This window comes from Salminus brasiliensis, chromosome 2 (assembly GCF_030463535.1).
Source record: "Salminus brasiliensis chromosome 2, fSalBra1.hap2, whole genome shotgun sequence".
Lineage (NCBI taxonomy): Eukaryota > Metazoa > Chordata > Actinopteri > Characiformes > Bryconidae > Salminus > Salminus brasiliensis.
Genome location: NC_132879.1, coordinates 49,977,030 through 49,997,078, shown reverse-complemented (window position 1 = coordinate 49,997,078; position 20,049 = coordinate 49,977,030). Strand labels below are relative to the sequence as shown.

Below are 20,049 nucleotides of genomic sequence, written 5' to 3'. Positions count from 1 at the left end.
AACCGAAATATGAGGAAGAGAAAAGGTTGCTAAGAAACACTGTCACTCCCTAAATGCACCAAAAAAATCTCTTTCAATTCATTCGTCTTGATTGCAGATCTTCCTTTATTTGGTGAAGATCAATTTTAGTGCTTTAGAAAATGATTAGACGATTCAATGATTCGGTGCCTCACTCCAAACACAGACATGTGAAAACAGTCAAGCTTTATGTCACAGATTTATAATTCTGCAGGGTGAAACTAGAGAATCTCACATATTTACATTATTGATTCATAATATCTAAATATTTGTACATTGATGCTCACTGATGTCCACTTACCCAGAGGAAGTTCAAAAGCGTGTGAAAAATGCCAAAATTGGAAGATTTTCCCATGAGACAAATATGTTTAGGATAATTGCTACATGCACATTCAATATTGCTCTTTTTCACTTCATCAAATGATTCAATTAAAAGAAGATAAAACTGCCGACATCACTGCATGTTGCATGGTCTACACACACTAGTGAATCAAACAAGTCACTTCAGACACTTCAGGTGGTGAAGTAGTTTTTTTTTTTTTTACAACAGGTGGCATAGTAGAGCCGTATGTTTATACACTTCAAATGTGTTGTTGCTTCAGAAGCCTCCTTCTGCCCATCCCTAAACAACAGACAAACAAAACTGAAACAAAAGAGGGCATCAATACACCTGACAAGAGTTAACAACAGGGCAGGGCTACAATGTAGAGAACACCTCTGAAGACTAAAGAATAGGTGGGGGTGAGAGCGGAGACAAGAACACAAACAAAATAGAGCTATGTGCTAAAAAGCTCATGACAAACAAAACTGACGGAGCAGGAAAGGAACACAACAGAGCAAAAGAATGACAAAATATAGTTATATGTATCTACATAGATTAGATGACTTAACGTTCAGTGTTTAGTGTTTTTAAGCAAAGCTAGCCTAGTGTCTCCTGTTGTAAACTAAAAAGCAGGTAGGAACCCTGTCTTTGGCTGATCACCTACATCTGGAGTCAGTGATAAATGTAAATGAGTTTTTTGCTAAACCATTCCTTACATTTTATGGGATTTTCCAGAAATAACAAAACTATCATTGGTAATATCAAGTCATTCATAAGTTCTCAACAGCACAAACCCTTGTTTTTCAGTGTCAGTGATGGAATGTGATAACAGTGAGTGATATCAGTATAGAGGATATATTGTAAGAGTATTATAATGATTTCTCTTTTCCTCATTTTAGAAGTCAGACTGGTTGGTGGTTCTCGCTGCTCTGGGAGAGTAGAGGTGCTTCATGGAGAGACCTGGGTCACAGTGTGTGATGCTGACTTTGACCAGCAGGATGCAGAGGTTGTGTGTCGAGAGCTGGGCTGTGGGCTTCCTGTGGAGGTGCTGGGAGCAGCTGCTTTTGGCAGAGGGGAGGGTCAGGTGTGGTCAGAGGAGCTTCAGTGTAGAGGCAACGAACCTCAGCTTCACTTCTGTCCAACATCATCTTCACTTAAACACAACTGCTCCCATGACAGTGATGTGGGACTGGTGTGTTCTGGTAAGTGTTTAATCCAACAGGACTCTACAATATCTTAATGTAAATGTTTATGACTCACATGTCTAAACTCACATGTCTAAACTCTAAAACTCTTAAGTGAGCACCACTGCTTGCTTGAAGAGCAGGGTGGCACTATGGCTGAGGTAATGAGTTGCTTGAAGAGGTAGCCACTGCCTTTACTCTTCAGAGTTCCATGTTCCAACCTGCTGCTCCATCTCCTCCTCTTCCCTTTATCCCCACCTGGCTGTGTTACTGCTACCTCTGCCTCTGCAGCCAGTCTCATCCCCCTCACTGGTATCAAAATTGTCATTTTTAGTCTGTCTGTCTCTCTGTCTGTCTGTCTGTCTGTCTGTCTGTCTATCTATTCCTCTGCAACTCTCCATCTTAGCAACATCTTAGCAAGAACCTGGGATACCATAACAAGAGGCTAACATCACCATCTACTTAATTACACCTTGCAACCACTTGGTATTCCATTTACGTGTGGTACAGTCATTTTATTAGTGTGCATTTTGTTATGCTGAGGCCTTGTGCTAAAATAAAATAAAAAAAAACATTCTTCATCATTCATCATTCTGCACTCAGTACCCCACAATGACAAAGTAAAAAAAGGCTGAGAGTCCATGAGTGCTGCAGTAATGGTGGACCTTCTGGAAATTTTTCCCATCTGCACACAGCATCTTTGTGGCACAGGTTCTTGATGACCTTTTCAACCATGGTCCCTAGACTACTTTGTTTGGTGGGTAATATGAAAGCCAGTGTGCTCTTGGGAACTTTCAGTGCAACAAAACATTTTTTAGCCTTTTTTGCAGCCTTCTCCAGATCTGTGCCTCCACACAACCCTGTCTCTGAGCTTTACAGGCAGTTATTTCCTCCTCATGGCTTACTTTTTGTTTAAATATGTGAGACCTTATCTTATCTTAGGTGTCCTTCCAAATAATGTCCAATAAATTAAATTCACAACAGTTGGACTCCAATCAAGGAGCAAAAACATCTCAAAGATGATCAAGAGAAATATGTGGCTCTCAGAGCTAAATTTCAAGTGTCATAGTAAAGGGTCTAAATACTTATGTAAAGGTGAAATTGTAGTTTTTGTTTTTTTTAACAAATTAGCAAATAATTAAAAAATATCTATTTTGTTACTTTCTCATAATGGGATACTAAGAGCAGAATGGTGGACAAGCAGATTATGAATCGCTTATCAAATCCTAAACAGAAATTGAGTATTTTGTCAGAATTGTGGGAGTTGTGGGACCCAGTGTAATATCTTTTCATGAGACACTAAAATCCCTAGCAGAGTCACTAATGACACTTGATGCACAAGTGTTACTCTTTGTATGACTTTGTAAGTTTTTATGTACTGTTATGTATGTATCGTTAATTGTTTTTAGCATTAAGACTAAAGTCCATTAATCTTTTGTTCTCGCTTCCTTTTTTTCTCTCTGTTGTACAGACAGTGTGAGGTTGGTGGATGGTGGCAGTCACTGTGCTGGGAGAGTGGAGGTTCTTCATAGAGGACAGTGGGGAACAGTGTGTGATGATAACTGGGATATGAGTGATGCTGCCGTGGTGTGCAGAGAGCTGGGCTGTGGAGAGGCTGTAGATGCACTGAGTGAAGCTCACTTTGGATCAGGATCAGGACCAATCTGGATGGATGAGGTGGACTGTAGTGGATCAAAGTCTACACTGAAGAACTGTAGATCAAGACTGTGGGGTAAACATGACTGCAGTCAGACTCAAAATTCTGGAGTCATCTGTTCAGGCAAGAAACACAATGTGTAGTAGATTTTAATTTAGAAAAAATCTGAACGAGAACATTTTTATACAAAAGTATTGCCCTGACTTTCTATTTTTCCTATTTTTCGATATTTCCTCTCTTTGCTCATTCTCTTATATTACAGGAATCAGGTTGGTTGGTGGATCTCGCTGCTCTGGGAGAGTTGAGATTCTTCACAATGAGACCTGGGGCACAGTGTGTGATGCTGGCTTTGACCAGCAGGATGCAGAGGTTGTGTGTCAAGAGCTGGGCTGTGGGATTCCTGTGGAGGTGCTGGGAGCAGCTGCTTTTGGCAGAGGGGAGGGTCAGGTGTGGTCAGAGGAGCTTTAGTGTAGAGGCAACGAATCCCAGATTCACTTCTGTCCAACATCATCTTCACTCAAACACAACTGCTCCCATGATAATGATGTGGGACTGGTGTGTGGTGGTAAGTTGTTTTGTAAGTTGCTTGTTTTTACAATAGATAGAATAATAGAATTTTTACACTTATTAAATATTTAATACAGTCAATTTCTCATTTAGTCTCATCATCTGCCCCATTTCTCTTTCTTTTCTCTCTTTATTTTCTCTCTCTCTCTCACACAGACAGTATGAGGCTGATGGATAGTGGAAGTCGCTGTGCTGGGAGAATAGAAGTTCTTCACAGAGGACAGTGGGGAACTGTGTGTGGTGTCGGTTGGAATGTGATGGCGGCTGCAGTTGTGTGTAGAAAGCTGAACTGTGGAGAGGTACTTAGTTTTGGTGGAACTACACCAGGATCTGGACCAATCTGGATGAGTAACGTGCAGTGCAGTGGATCAGAGTCTTCACTGAAGAACTGTGGATCACTGGGATGGGGTAAACATAGCTGTAGTCATATGTGGGATACTGAAGTCATCTGTTCAGGTAAGTTTCAATCTACTGTAATATACAATGTATTACTTGTATTGTATTTGGTTGTGAGGTGGTTAAGAATGTTATTTTGTTTTGAGAGGTTTCATTAATTTCCTTATAGTTAACATCCAGCATGTGATTCCCATGGTTCAGGTAAATTAAATAGTAATTAGGTAATTAGTATGCAGCTTCAATAATGAATATAAAACACAATTTCATCAGTTACTGAAAAGACTAGAAAAACTAGACTAATAAAAAATAAAAATACACTTGTACATTAAGGGTGACCCTAATTTGAAATGTCAACCAAGAGGGAATGAGTCGTGAAGAAACACACATCTCTGAAACAAGCAAGGCAATGTTACCCCTAAAAACTCTTCAAAACAATTCCTGTCTTCATGTCTTCTTGGTGGAAAATTGCAGTGCCACAACAGTTTGTGTACAACATCAGTTTTATCATAGTACATATGTAGCGTCAAAACAAACAAAATATAGTAAAGAAAACATGCTATGTTAATTATGTTGGTCAACAAAAACATGTCAAACAAAAAACATTTAAATATATATCATTGTATGTCAATATGGTGGAGTCAATTAAGACTCCAGCATAAATTAAGCTTACCTTGATTTGTATTTTGTCTCCCAGAAGGCAGTTCTACCACCCAGAACAGACTTTGTATATACAATGTCCTATGTAATATATGTGTCTTAGTGGCCTCCCTCACTAGTCTCCTTCTTGCACAGGACCTCAGTTGTTCCTGCTATTGGCAGATTTACATATCTGTCATATTGACTTCTTCAAAATAGTCCAATGTGTTTGTGTGTATACTCTTTCTGTTATTTGAAACATTACCCTGCAAAGATAACTAAACATTAACAATTCAATATTAAACTTGGTCCATATTCAGGGTAGAGTTTGACAGTGAGTGTGAGAGGTTTGTTAGCATGATTTTTCATAAGTGGATTTCAGTATTACATTTCTTTTTCTTTAAAACAATATACCAGTTCACCTAAACAATGTAATATTGTGAAAATCATTTGTATTCAAAATTCAAAACCATCACATATTCATCACATATTGAGAATATGCACTTTATTGAACACAACATGTTAACCTTAGGAGCTTAGGAAATGATGTAAGTGTCTTCCTCTGAACATTGTATTACTTGTACTAGATCATTTCAGGAAATTAAAATATCATGAACTAATTTTGGTTTATAATGTTTTAATTAAAAAAGCTAAACAGTCATATTTTATATTCCTTACATTTTAGATGACATGTTTTTAATATAAATATTATATTTTTACCCAAAGTAAACTATTTTATAAAAATATAATAAATAAATCAATAAAAAGCTTGAAATATGTAATTATGTGTGTAATAAATATAAAATATAACCTTTTAAATCAAATTGTGATGATGAATAAACTTGTTTATGATATAATAAGTTCCTGAGGTGCACAAATATATATTGTTGTATTTTAATGAGGTTACAATACACACAGGTCACAGAATGTCCAGACTTGTGGATGGTCCTCATCAGTGCTCTGGGAGAGTAGAGGTTCTTCATGGAGAGACCTGGTTCACAGTGTGTGATGCTGACTTTGACCAGCAGGATGCAGAGGTTGTGTGTCGAGAGCTGGGCTGTGGGCTTCCTGTGCAGGTGCTGGGAGCAGCTACTTTTGGCAGAGGGGAGGGTCAGGTGTGGTCAGAGGAGCTTCAGTGTAGAGGAAAAGAATCTGACATTACTCTCTGTCCAACATCATCTTCACTCAAACACAACTGCTCCCATGACAGTGATGTGGGACTCATATGTGCTGGTAAGAACTACATGTTTCTTAGTTTTTATGTTTTGACTCCATGTGTGCTGGTAAAGTATAACATTTCATATTATTTACTTACATCTTATTACATAAGACAGAAGATTTCCTGGACAGGCAGTACAGGTAGTCCTGGACCACACACAGCTTAATTCCTGGCCAGGAAATCGGTCTAAAATGTAATACCTGCATTCCTGTTTACCTGCTCTTTTAATAATCTGTGGTTTCAGGTCACACTGAGGTGCGGCTGGTGAACAGCTCAGACTCCTATTCTGGTCGAGTGGAGCTCCAGTACCTCAGTGAGTGGGGCACAGTGTGTGATGTAAGCTGGGATATGAGAGCTGCCAGTGTCTTCTGTGGTCAGCTGAAGTGTGGGAGTGCTGTGGCTGTGTTGGGATCAGACTGGTTTGGGGAGGGGAGTGGCCGGATCTGGGCTGATGTGTTTGATTGTCAGGGGAACGAAACACACCTGTCAAAATGTCCCATTTCATCATGGAGTCGAACTGCATGCTCTCATAAACAGGATGTTGGAGTCATCTGCAATGGTGAGAATTTTATTGGTAATGCTTTCTCTACTGGGACATGGGCAAGTAGTGCATGAATTACCTTTTTTATCATAAGAAAGGTGGAATTGGAAAAAAGTGTTCTTTAGAAAATACAAAAACAAATGACTGCAAGTACAATCCTGAATTTAAAGTATTTTTGTTGTATCTTCAGGTTCCTCTCTGGCGTCTCATGAGGGGCGAGTGCGGTTGTCTGGAGGGAAGGAGTGTGAGGGGGAGGTGGAGGTGTACTTCAGGCAGGACTGGAGGAGAGTTCTGCTGGACTCCTGGAGTGAGTCTGAGGGCTCTGTGATCTGCAGACAGCTGGGCTGTGGTTCTGTGCTCAGCATCTCCAGCTCCTCTCCATCCAGTTCTGAACACAGCTACATGTGTGTGACGGGTTTCAACTGTTCTGGGAGTGAAGCTCATCTGGGGAACTGCAGCAGTGCACAAGCAGTCAATTGCAGCTCCAGAGAACAGCTGTACATCACCTGCTCTGGTAAAAATATTGGAATCGTTTAGAATAATTTCGTTGTTAATATAGCAGACAATATTACAACTATACAGAATAGAGTGACAGATTAGAGGAACAGTCAACAGTAAGTGTGTTAATCAGGTTTTAACCAAACATTCATGTCCAAACAAGTCTTTAGACATATATAATATTTCACGTGTGTGCATCATCATAGAAATGAATAATATTTTTGGGGATAATAATTTTATTATTATAAGAAGTCATGCTCAGTAACTTTTCTCTGAATTGTAGCTCGTAGCTCCATCAGGCTGGTTGGTTCTGGGGGAGACTGTGCAGGAAGGCTGGAGATTTTCCACAGTGGCTCATGGGGGACAGTGAGTGATGAATTGTGGGATATTGAGGACGCACAGGTGGTCTGCAGACAGCTACAGTGTGGAGTGGCCCTCAATGCTCTGGTACCAGCCCGGTTTGGAGCTGCAACTGGACCCATTTGGCTGAATGAGGTGGAGTGTGAGGGGAATGAGGCGTCTCTGTAGAACTGCAGATATCAGCTGTGTGGAGAGGGTGAATGTGGACACAAGGATGATGTTGGAGTCGTGTGCTCAGGTAACATTTGATGACTGCTGCTATTTATAATATGCTCAGTTGTTAAAGTGTGTGGTACTGCTTTTAAGCCATTAGCCTTCTGGCTTGTCAATGCAATCTTTGGCAAACTGTAGACAGTTTTTTTTGGAGAGCAACGACTTTTTCTTTGCAACCCTGCCATACACACCACTGTTGTTCATTGTTCTCCTGATGGTGGACTAATGAACCTTAACATTAGCCAACGTGAGAGAGGCCTTTAGTTATTTTGGGTTCCCTTGTGATCTCACAGACTATTACATGTCTTGCTCTTGGCATGGCCTTTGTTGGTTAACCATAATAATGGTAATGATGGTCTTAGGTCTTAGGTTGAATAATAGTCTGACTGTGTTTTGGTGCCGAACCCTTTTTGGCTTTCCAGTCTGATGAGCATCAACACCTCATCTGAGGTCTTCATCAATCTTCTTTGTTCTTGCCATGTGTTGTAAAGATCTGACTTTAATTGATCCCTTTTCTTTATAAAAAACAGGGCACCCACTTGATTGTCCTGATTGTCATCCCATTGATTAAAAATATCTGACTCTGATTAAATCTTCTGTTAATCCTAGTGGATCACATACTTTAAGATTGGATATTATTAATTAAATATTGGATACACTTTTAACATAACATTGAATCATTTTGGATTATTTGTTTCAATAAATGAATGGCAGAGTCTAATATTTTGTTTGCTCCTTATCTACTGTAAGGACTTCAACAAATTTTTAGGAAATCTGTTGGCATATCTTTGGCATAAGACATGGTGGCAATTGGTTCATATTTATCTGCTCCAGAGAGACCAATTGTATTGATTTCTCTACAGAGACTAGAAAAGCTGTGTGTGTGCATTAACAGATGTGTGTCAGCAATGGGTGCAACTTAAAGTAGTTCAATTCATTCATTAGTAGGAGTGTCCACAAATATTTGGACATACAGGGTATATCAGACCAGGTTGAGCTTAGGGTAAGGAGATGGAAACAATTATGATAGCTAAGTGGCTAGTTTTCAGATATCTTCCAAATAGTTCTAAATAGTTCAGATCGTTTCCAAATACCTGCAAGACTTAATTATTCAACACCTTTCTCCCACCAGAGTTTAAAGAGATCAGACTCACTGAGGGCTGTGAGGGGAATCTGGAGGTGTTCTACAATGGAACCTGGGGGAATGTGTGTGTGACAGGCATAGATGAAGAAGCAGCAAGTCTGATCTGTCGAGAGCTGAACTGTGGAAGAACTGGGAGTGAGAAGGCTACTAAAGCAAGAGTGGAATCAGCTCCTAACTGGCTGGATGAAGTGAAATGTAGGAAACATGACTCCTCTCTGTGGCAGTGTCCATCAACCCCCTTGGGACAGAACAAGTGTGATAATACTGATGAGGCGGCTCACATTACCTGCTCAGGTAGGGACTTTCTCTTTCTTGGAGATGGACAAACATATTTTCATTTTGAAAGCAGACATTAGGAGTATTGCAGGATTGAAGAATATTGAAGATTGAAAGCCTGATGTTGAGCTCAGTTTGATATTAATACAGTATTTTTATCATATTCACAGGAGAGAATAAACAGCACACACTGGAAAACCATCTGAAATTCTCCTTATTTCCACACCTGAACCAGCGCTCAAGTACGGAGGCATTCTGTTTACTGAACCATTAAAATATTAATCAGAAGTTAATAAACCCAGATAACTCACTCATTCTTAATTGTTTTGACAAATCAATCTCATCTAAACGCCCCTTTTAATGAGTTGATATGGTTAAAATGGTGTGTGTGTGTGTGTGTGTGTGTGTGTGTGTGTGTGTGTGTGTGTGTGTGTGTGTGTTTAGATCACCTGCCTCTCAGGCTGAAGGGAGGAGAGGGAAGCTGTTCTGGGACGCTGGAGGTGTATCATAATGCTGAGTGGGGGTCCGTCTGTGATGATCTGTGGGACATCAAAGATACTGAGGTGGTCTGCAAGCAGCTTGGCTGTGGTCCTGCACAGAGAGCTGGTGGGAGTGCTGCCTTTGGTGCTGGTGAAGGAACTGTCTGGCTGAACAGAGTGAAGTGTAGAGGGAATGAGCTTCACCTGTGGGACTGTCCTCATTCCCTGAAGAGACACTGACTGCTCCCACAGAGCTGAGGTCAGCTGTGCAGGTCAGAGGATTATTTGTTATGCTGGTGTTAACTTCTCTGTGTTATATTCATCAGTGTTCTCTGATTGGATACTTTTGGGAAAGACACCTATATTTTTTGCACTGAATTAATTCACTTTGGGCTTGTGGGACAAAGCTATTGCAGAACCGTGCAGTGACAGCATGCATGTTCCTGTACCTTCTGCCAGATGGCAGCAGTGAAAAAAGTCCATGTGAGGGATGAGTGGAGTCCTTCACAATGCTGATGGCCTTACGGGTGCAGCGTGTGGTGTGAATGTCTGTGACAGAGGGGAGAGAGACCCCTAAGATCTTCTCAGCTCTCCTCACTATCTTCTTAGTTCTTAACACCTCACCTTAGTTTAAACTGCTGTGATTTTACTCTTTATCTCAGTCCACATTCTTCCATCACTTCAGTGACTTTTCTACATTGTTTTTGATTGTCCAGAAATGCTGCTGTAAGGTTTATTGTCTAGGTGTGGCTGAAATCACACATTTCCCAACTGTAGGGGGAGCCCAGGAGCAAGAAATACCCATTTTCACTCAATTCTGAATTAATCTCTCTCTCTCTCTCTCTCTCTCTCTCTCTCTCTCTCTCTCTCTCTTTCTCTCTCTCTCTCTTTTCTTACCTCTTTTGCCTGAGCATTTTACTTTTACTTTTTTACAGACATATTTGTGACTGAAACAACCACAACTGTCATCACTGGTACTCCTTTTATTCCTTTAATTGATCTTTCTACATATCTCTAAATACACTGTGATGTTCCACTGAGTTTTTACTCTTTATGTATATTTCCAGCACATCTGACTGAGAAGCAGACAATCTCTCCTTCACAAATTCCATCCTCACATTATCCCTACGCCTATCCAGTGTCTCTCCTGGTGCTGGGAATGTTGCTCTCCCTGGCCTTAGTGCTTCTGGTTGTGCTGTTTAACCAGAACAGAGTGTTCAGGAGAGGTAAGGAGATTCAGAGATCATCTACAATCCACTTTCTGTACATTCTCTAAACATCACCAGTCCTTCAGTCTGTCATCAGTCTTCTCTTCTACTGAACTGACTCCATGTTTCTCTCTGTCTCTCTCACAGTGCTCTCTAAGAGGAGGAAGAAGACTCTGACTGAGCCAGTCTATGAGGAGATTGACCATAAACATGTCAATAAAAGATTTACTGAAAGGGGTAAATAATATGTGGAGTGTTCTACTGGAGGCTGTCCATAGTTGCTCACAATATGGGAAGTGGAGCTAATGTTAGCTGGCATGTAGAAATAATTGTGTTTAAATGGCTGTAAATAACTACATGCCTTAAAGCAGCTGTAGCATTTTACCTTATCTTACATCATTTTGATGCTCCACTGACTGTAATATGGAGAATAGCATCTCTGTCATTGCCTCTCCAGACCAATTCTTCATAATACTGCTTAAAAATTCCTTTAATAAAATAGTTAATAACAGAAGTGTAGTAGAGTGTAGTAATCTGGAGAGAATCTAGACACGTTCTTTACTGTTTACTGAGTTTTGGATTTCTGTCTCTTTTTTTTCAGTTTCATCCACCATTATAGATTAAGACGAGACTAGAATTTAATATTGGTTTCATCTGTTCAAAGAATCGTGTTCTTGATTCTTGCCTTTTTTTGTCACAGACCTTTTTTTCTAGTCCAATCTGACCTTCCTATTTTAAGTGTTACCAGTGCATCTTGCCTCTGCCGTGAATAACGAGGGAAAAGGTCATACCTGGCCATGATACTGCTTATCTGTCAGTTCCTTAGTTACGTTTGAGTCTGTGTGAATGGGAAAGTCTCATTCAAAGTGTCATTATGGGAAATGTAGTTTTTGTCGTGGATTTTCAGTTCATCTTGTGATGTGTCAGTCAAAGTGGAATTGTGTTTCCTGTGTGACTTGTCTGGAATTCTGAAGGTTTTCCACGACTGTTCTGCTCTAATGTAACAGGAAACATCCTCTCTGAAGAGCAGAATTCAGGATATGAAAATGTGGAAGAGCAGCTCCTCTCAAGTAAGTCAGCAAAACGTGTTTTATTACTTCTGTGTATTTTTACAGGAGGCTTACCCTAAACATCGATCACATTCCTCAGTAGCTTGTGTTGATTTATCTTCTGTAAGAACATTTTTATGAAAGGATCTTAGATGTGCATTCATGATTTGAATCACAGCTGCTACTGTTGTCAGGCATCTGAGATTATTCACAAAAGCCTCTTTTAGAGGCTTTAGATAAATCAACATTTATTTTAGAAAGAGAAAATGGAGAAGCTCATTCTCTTGATTCTCTTCTAGCAAAGACAGTGGATGAAGAAAAGCCTGATTATTATAATGAGACCACCACCAGTGGACTGAGAAGTAAGTGACTTTATAAACTGATCATTTACATTTAACACATTTAACTGACACTCTTCTCCAGAGTGACTTACAGGTTACTCAGATTACAAAGGTGGGACAATGTAGTGTTTAGAGTCTTGGCCAAGGACTCTTATTGGTATAGCACAGCATAGCCACCCAGACCAGGAACTGACCCTCACTAGCTCACTGGTAGGTACTGGTGTTATCTGTTGTGCTTCGCCAACTTTATGAAATATGTAAATGTTTTTATTTGATTTAGGTGGGGTGGGCACAGAGGACACAAAAGACAACTATGATGATGTCATCACTGCTGGACAGACACCCGATAGATTAGCAAGTGTGTTCCTGTTTGAATATTTATATGAATATTTGTATGGTTTTATTTATGATACTACAGTGTACAGCTTTACACATTTAACTCTGTGTAATATTAAAGATAAAGAGCAGGAATAGAACTCTTTCTTGTGAAGTACCCAGTTTGTGGTATAATGCATATCTAAATTGGAGTTGGTAATTAGTAAAAATCAAGTCTCTTGTCACTGAGGCTGCCTTTCATTTTTATATTTTGACAGAAAACAAAGTGGAGATCTATGACGATTTGACTCCTGCTGGAGAGAGCCCACACAGTACACCAGGTTTGTCTCATTTAAAATTCGTTGTGAAAAACCATCCATTCAATAATGAAATTATATTTGTTGCTCACTGTCATCAAAACATTTGTCTACATATGTCGGTGCAGTGTGCCCTCCTGAAGGCTATGATGATGTCCTCACTCCTAGGCAGGAGTTAGCAGGTGTAGCAGGTGATGGAGGATACAATGTCTTTATTGAGGTGGAGAGAGATAAAACTAACATTTTTCTTTGCTCACCTTAATAAATAAAAGAAAATGCAATGATTAGAAACTTAGGCTTCCAGCATTAAATTATAGTTAACTGGTGAAATTACTGTCAATTGATGGAAAGCCATGAGGGTGGATGGGGTGGCACTGGCTACCCGATTATCCACTTTTTCAACTTTTTAGATTAGATTAGATCCTTTCAGTCTTCTGGGGAAAGGTGATTCTGAACATAACATATCACATTCTTGGTCATGTGAATTTATTTACAATAATCTCGATATTAGTGTATAGAGGGCATGTTGCATAATAGCCTGGTAACATTATATAGCCTTATCTCACTGTTTTTCACTACTTTACTACTGGAGTAGCCATGGTCTAAAACATGGTGTTTTACAATTATGTCACAATAGAATTTTTCCAGTTAATAATCCTTAGCTAGACAAGGAAAATAGATCTCCACCAACTCTTTCGTGTGAAGTACCTAGTTTGTGGTATAATGAATATCTTAATTGGAGTTGGTGTTTAGTAAAAATCAAGTCTCTTGTCACTGAGGCTACCTTTCATTTTTACATTTTGACAGAAAACAAAGTGGAGATCTACGACGATGTGACTCCTGCTGGAGAGAGCCCACACAGTACACCAGGTCTGACTCTTTTAAAATGGAAAATTAATTGTGAAAAACCATCCATTCAATACTGAAATCATATTTGTTGCTCACTGTCATCAAAACATTTGTCTACATATGTCGGTGCAGTGTACCCTCCTGAGGGCTATGATGATGTCCTCACTCCTAGGCAGGAGTTAGGAGGTGTAGCAGGTGATGGAGGTGAGCATACAATGTCTTTATTGAGGTGGAGAGAGATAAAACAAACATTTTTCTGTGCTCACCTTATTGCAGAGTGTTGTTAGTACAATATGGATTTGCATCACTGTAACTCATGATATACATGGATGATTACAGTGTAATGATGATGATGATGGAAATAATGTCATTTATGTGTTTAAAAGGATAGAATTTATTAAATAAAAGAAAATGCAATGATTAGAAACTGAGGCTTCCAGCATTAAATTACATGTTTAAAACATAAAGATTTGTATCTGTTTCTTTTCTGTTACATCCAGACTATGATGATGTGGAAGAGGTGGTGGAGGTGCCTGAGAAGGAGAGATAGACCATCGCCAGAGTCCAACCAGTTTGCTGAGGACATTTTTGTGCCATTTGAAACTAAACCAAAAGTTAAATACTTTTTTACTTTTTTACTTTTTTGTAACCATACTTTTGACTTTTACTGTAGACGTGGGTTTTTTTCATTGTTTTGAACATGTAATAAATATAAGGTAGAAAATGCTTAAACTTCATACATTAGCTTAGATTTTATAGTTTGATGATTTCATTGATTTCATGGTTTGTATAGTTGAAAAAGGCAAATCACTGCAAGTGTACATTTAACATAATCTGCATTTCAGCCAAAGATATTTAAATCAAAACTAACAATAAATGTATCAATTTCCTTTCCACCAATTTCCTACTGAAAATAAATCACCAATCAGAGTTACATTTATTTTTCCTAAAGACAATCACTCAAATGCTGTTTATTAATCAGAAATAAATGCATAAGTTCAAACTATTTGCTATAGAGTTTTTGTCTATGATGGGGTTGAAGTATGTTTTAACTGGCTTATATGAAATGTTATAGATCGCAGTACTTTCAACAATATATAGCAAGTCTGATAATAAAGTGTTAATTTTGACACCAGTTAAAGATGATGTGTTTCACTTCTTTTTGTCTGTCTGACAGATGTTATATATAAAGTATATACATTTCTGCACCATTTAAGGTGGGACGTTAAGTTACAGCCAGAAGCTGGCAAATACCTTAAGCCTTTTGGGTGCAGCAAGGTCAAATCACCTTGTTCTGAATTTAGTGGGAAAACGATGTGTGCTGAGATTATGTGCTGAGCTGGTTACATTCCCAGAAGTACAGTCAACAAAAGAATAACAGCTTCAAAGTCATGCTGATGCGCCACTGACTTATCATCGAAAGAATAGCATCTATATTGTTGCTACTTCAGGCTCAGAACACTAACTGCACTGTGTAACTTTAGAGACCCAAAGGAAAAATGTCTTTTCTTATCTTTGTCTGAGGAGAAATAAAGCAGATCTCAGTATAGTTTCTAACCCCCTCCTTAGGAGAAGTGGAGAAGGAAAAGTGGAGCTCAACATCAGCGCTTAACTGTGAGCAGTTTTGGACGCAGCTGAGAAAAGCGTGAGATTTCTCTCTGCTCTGAAAGACTGCTGATATATCTCTGTGATGTAGAATAGAGCTTTATAAAAAAGAAGGAGATCTTACACTTGTCTTTTATGAATCTTATTCAGCTGAGACTGAGGTGAGGGCAGTCTGGCCCAAAAGAGGTTAAGCCACCTATGAAACATTATTCTGATCCATTATTGTGGTCCTTTTCCCTTGTCCTTTTTCTTTGTTTTAATAAAGCTTTGGTCCATGCTGCCTGATCATTGGTTGGTCCCTTGGATATTTTGATGGTTCCTTTAATTCCTCTCATTTTCCTCCATTTCAGGGTTAATTTAATGTTGCTAATTACAGATATTGTTACTTTTGTTATGACTATTGTTATTATGGACGCTCTCTTGGTTGATTTTGGAAGGTATTTCCATTTCCAAGTTGCAAAAACATCAATTTATTTTGTGACAATAATAATAATAATTAAAGAAGGAAGGTCATCATGTCACTCTATTATGTCTTTACTCAGACATTTGATGGCAATCAGTAATTCATAATTTAATGAACAAAACTAAACATATTCCAATCCACTACAGTGCTGTTGTTGACACTCTCTTTGCCCAATGACCAACAGGGATACATCTCGCCCTCTGTTTCAATTAAACGTTTTGGTCTAAGGAATTACTTCACCTTTTCCAACTGGTGCCTTGAATTTGATCCTGTCTTTTCAAATTTGCAATACTCTCATTCATAGCAGGTGACAATTAAAAGTAGGAGTGGAGTTTGGATCATATAGATCATGCATACAAAGCTGTCACTGAAATATTTGACTGATTGTTAGGAAACTTTAAAGGTGTGCATTCTTGGGGGCCTTGAGTAATATTCATAATTGTGCCACTGCAACACTAGGTGGTGCTATAATCTTCACATATCTGTTTCTCAGCAACCAGTTATCCTATCAAGATAAAACTGTGATGATGACTTGATATTTAATAAATATGGTCACCTCTGACCAGTCAGCTTTCAGCAGTCATTTGATATGTATAGACTTGTTTAATCACCATGATATTTGATATGTGTGTTCTGGTATGGACTGTATCAGTTGAACGTGAAAAGACTTAAAACGGCCACTGGGGGCACCATTTATGCTCTAACTTCAAATTCTTTCACAGGCTGTTATAACATTTTATTGTATATGTATTTTAAAGAAACAGTAATACTTTACATTAATTTTACAATTTAATTGTAAGTGAATCCTAACTAAGAGCTTGTGTGTGTGTGTGTGTGTGTTGGGTGGGGCTTTATCAGTGTATGGATCAGTCTCTGCAGGTGCAGCATTAAAGCTGGAGTGTTTCCTCTCTCTGAAGTCAGTCTCCTGTATGTTGGTGGGTTTCCTACCACACTGCTGCCAACGTCTCTCCTCACACACACACACACACACACACACACACACACACTATTGGATTTAGCACCATCAGCCCAGAAAACCCAGTTCCATTGCTCCAAGCTCAATGTTGGGGGGCTTTATACCCTTAAAGCCAAAATCCAGCATTATGCATGGTGCCAATAGGCTCACGTTAATCTGCTCAGGAGAATCCTATTCTATTGGCAGTTCTGTTCTATGTTACATGAAAAGGGGATGTGTCCAAAATCTATATCTAATAGCACATATGTTTTGAGGGTGGATAGTAACTTAGTAAGCTCTCTCTCTCCCTCTCTCTCTCTCTCTCTCTCTCTCTCTCTCTCTCTTTAAAAACAGTGATAAACAATTATGAGTGTTAATTCACAATGTACTAGATAATAATGTACTAGATAATTGTTGAAGGTCGACAATGATGACTTTGAGTTTAGCATTGTGTTTATTGTCTAACAGAGAACAATGTGGAGATCTACGATGATGCCTTGTTTGCTGGAGAGAACTTCACAACAGGTTTGTTTTTCTTGCAAAGCTAAAAAGATGTGTAATAATGATTCATTTATTAATATTGCATTTGTTCATCTATTCCTACAAATATTGTGTATGTATCAGAAAACTATGATGATGTCATCACTGCAGTACAGGATTTAGAAAATGCAGGTATGTCTAAAGCTTACTGAGTTTCTGTACACCTACAAATGTACCTGGTTAGATTAGTTACATATGGTTTGGCAGCACTGTAGACATTTCTACACAAAGAGGAAGTGTTGAGGCAGGATATCCAACAAATACAAACTTTACTGGAAAAACACGAAACACAGCAGGAGAACACAGATGGCTACGTACACCAAAATCAAGTCCAGAAACACATGGGAAACAAATCATTTTACACAGGTGAAGGCTTAATTATTATTCTAATGATTACATCAACAACAACAACAACAACAACAATAATAATAATAATAATTATTATTATTATTATTATTATTATTATTATTATAACATTGGGGCTTTAGTCATATCCTACAATACTTTCTGAAGTGGTTAAACTTGTATTTACTAATTATTAATGAATTGTCCTGGGACTCATGGGAATGCTGACCTTGTGTACTTTAGTCCAGACATTTGTGTCATTGTCCTTTCTTCTGATGAGATTGTGGTCTGGGTGATGTCAGAGTGGAGAGACTCAGAAGTTACTAGACTAGTGTTTAGAAGACCATCATTCTGCAGCTCAAATAGAGATACTACCTGTACAATTACACCATATCCAGGTTTTAAGCATAATTTTACATTACATTACACAAGATCAAATATTTGCCATATTTTACATATTTTAGACAATCTTAGGAAAAAGAATCATTGACTCATTGACATAATATGATATATCATCTTGCGGGATGATAAAAAATCCTTCTTGAAATGATGACAGGAAAGTGTTTCTCCATTTAAAACAGCACAGAAAGTTTATGTGCAGCCTTGCTCACAAACCAGTGGGAATGCTTACACAAGGTTACGCAGGGAATTGTATTATAATGACTTTGATGATGTACATTTTGGGTATTGTTACATGCAATACCAGATATGATGTCATATATTTTTTGATCATGTTGAAATACTGAGCCATACTTACTTCTGCTCTTCTACTTTCAGACTTTAATATAATGTGATAGAAGTGACTGAGAGCAAGGCATCGGACAGAGACCAGGTCAATTACTCTGTTTAAGCATGTTGAAACTCGAGGATGTTATTACATTTTTTTCACCATATTTTAATTTACAACTTTGTGTTTAGAATGAATTTTATTTTTTACCTCATCACACTCTAAACCACTTTCTTTATTTTTTTCTTAAAGCAGATACATTACTAAAATACTAAATATACTAAATTCATCCTGGTTGTGTAAAATGAATATGTCATAAACATCATCTAACACATCACCCTATGGAGTACACCTTACCTGCATCTTTCTTTAGGAAACTAAATGTTTAATTTTCTGAAACTTGAGAGTATTGCTGAGTCTGAATTCTGTTTCTAAACAAAGTTGAATGTCTAGAGAGCAAAACGAAATGCAATTTCAAACTACAAAGTGTACCTGACAGAATAAGCCTCTGATGGAGGAATAGTCTTCTTGTCATGGCTATAATGTGTACTGTTCAACATTGTAAGATACAATATATAAAACAACAGCAACAGTTCTTTGTCACAGTAAGCTGGCCTGCTCAACAGGCTAAAGTGTCCAGTCTAGAGTGACCACAACAAATACACAAAAGAGAGAAGCTACAGACTGAGGACATGGAAGGAGCCTAAAGGGGAGACAAGAACAAAAAGCAAGAACAGAATCACAGAACAGTCAGGAGAAATGTTACACCCCGGGCTACAGCCCTGCAGCCTTATGAGATATTACTATAAAGAAACTGTTTGCACATTTACACTGCAAGTAAACACCAAAGCTGTAAGTGTGTGTGTGTGTGTGTGTGTGTGTGTGGTTATCAGTGTATGGATCAGTTCTCTGCAGGAGCAACATTAAAGCTGTATTACAGTGGAGTGTTTCCTGTCTCCTGTATGTTGGTGGGTTTCCTACCACACTGCTGCCAGTGCAACACACACACACACACACACACACACACACACACACACACACACACTCCTCTAGAGAGGGAGGTGGAGTTGTGTTGATCAGCGCTGACACATTCACATATCATTCTTTGAAACTTGTGCTCAACATTTTATATAGATACAAACATTGGATTAAGCTCCGACTTGACTATTTATTCTCTCTCTGGGAAAAAGACCCCAATCAGTGCATTAGGCCTCACTGAGCTGATGAACTCAGCTGTTTAAAACTCAAGCATGCACTGTCTGATTTGGGCCATCAGGTAATAGACTTGACATATCATGTTCATAAAAACACAAAATGCTAGATTTGGGTTCAGTCAGCCTCTAGTAGGTGTTAAAAGAATAAAAGAATAAAAGATCAGTGTTCATTAAAACTGGAATTTTTATGATATTTGTACATGTGATACTGTCCTGCAGCCAGTAGCTCCCCTACTTGCCAGGGTTATGCTACTATGTAGAATTATTATTTTTTGTTAATAAAAATGAACTGTTAATGAAGAGGTAAAGCAGTATTATATTATATGGTACTAAATTATGTGAGCTGGCCTGATAAAATCAGCTAAACTGAATAAATGACAAGTAGATAGAAAAAAAAACATATTAATAAAAAATATTAATAAAAACATAACTTTACAGAAGAAAAAATATATCTTTTTTTTTTTTCATTTTGGAGCATTTATTTTGGTCCACTCGTCAAATTTGAATACCATGTTCACTACCAGTTTTGTTAAAAACTTTAAAATACTGGAAAACTAGAACCACAAGGTCTTGAGTGACAGTGACAAATGAAGGAATAATCTGTATTGTCT

The 20,049-nt window shown here is 38.4% G+C and overlaps 1 protein-coding gene across 1 annotated transcript in view; it reads left to right on the top strand.

The window, feature by feature from the left end:
• The first annotated feature begins 3,093 nt into the window (after positions 1 to 3,093).
• LOC140549727 (scavenger receptor cysteine-rich domain-containing protein DMBT1-like) overlaps positions 3,094 to 20,049 on the top strand; it is a 71,552-nt gene continuing 54,596 nt past the window's right edge. The window contains 15 exon segments of the mRNA XM_072673472.1: positions 3,094 to 3,304; positions 3,444 to 3,746; positions 3,905 to 4,204; positions 5,699 to 6,013; positions 6,244 to 6,558; positions 6,731 to 7,054; positions 7,322 to 7,636; positions 9,202 to 9,273; positions 9,476 to 9,746; positions 9,748 to 9,782; positions 10,446 to 10,484; positions 10,572 to 10,736; positions 10,866 to 10,955; positions 11,726 to 11,788; positions 13,548 to 13,610. Of these exon segments, the coding sequence (XP_072529573.1) occupies positions 3,094 to 3,304; positions 3,444 to 3,746; positions 3,905 to 4,204; positions 5,699 to 6,013; positions 6,244 to 6,558; positions 6,731 to 7,054; positions 7,322 to 7,636; positions 9,202 to 9,273; positions 9,476 to 9,746; positions 9,748 to 9,782; positions 10,446 to 10,484; positions 10,572 to 10,736; positions 10,866 to 10,955; positions 11,726 to 11,788; positions 13,548 to 13,610 (2,881 nt within the window).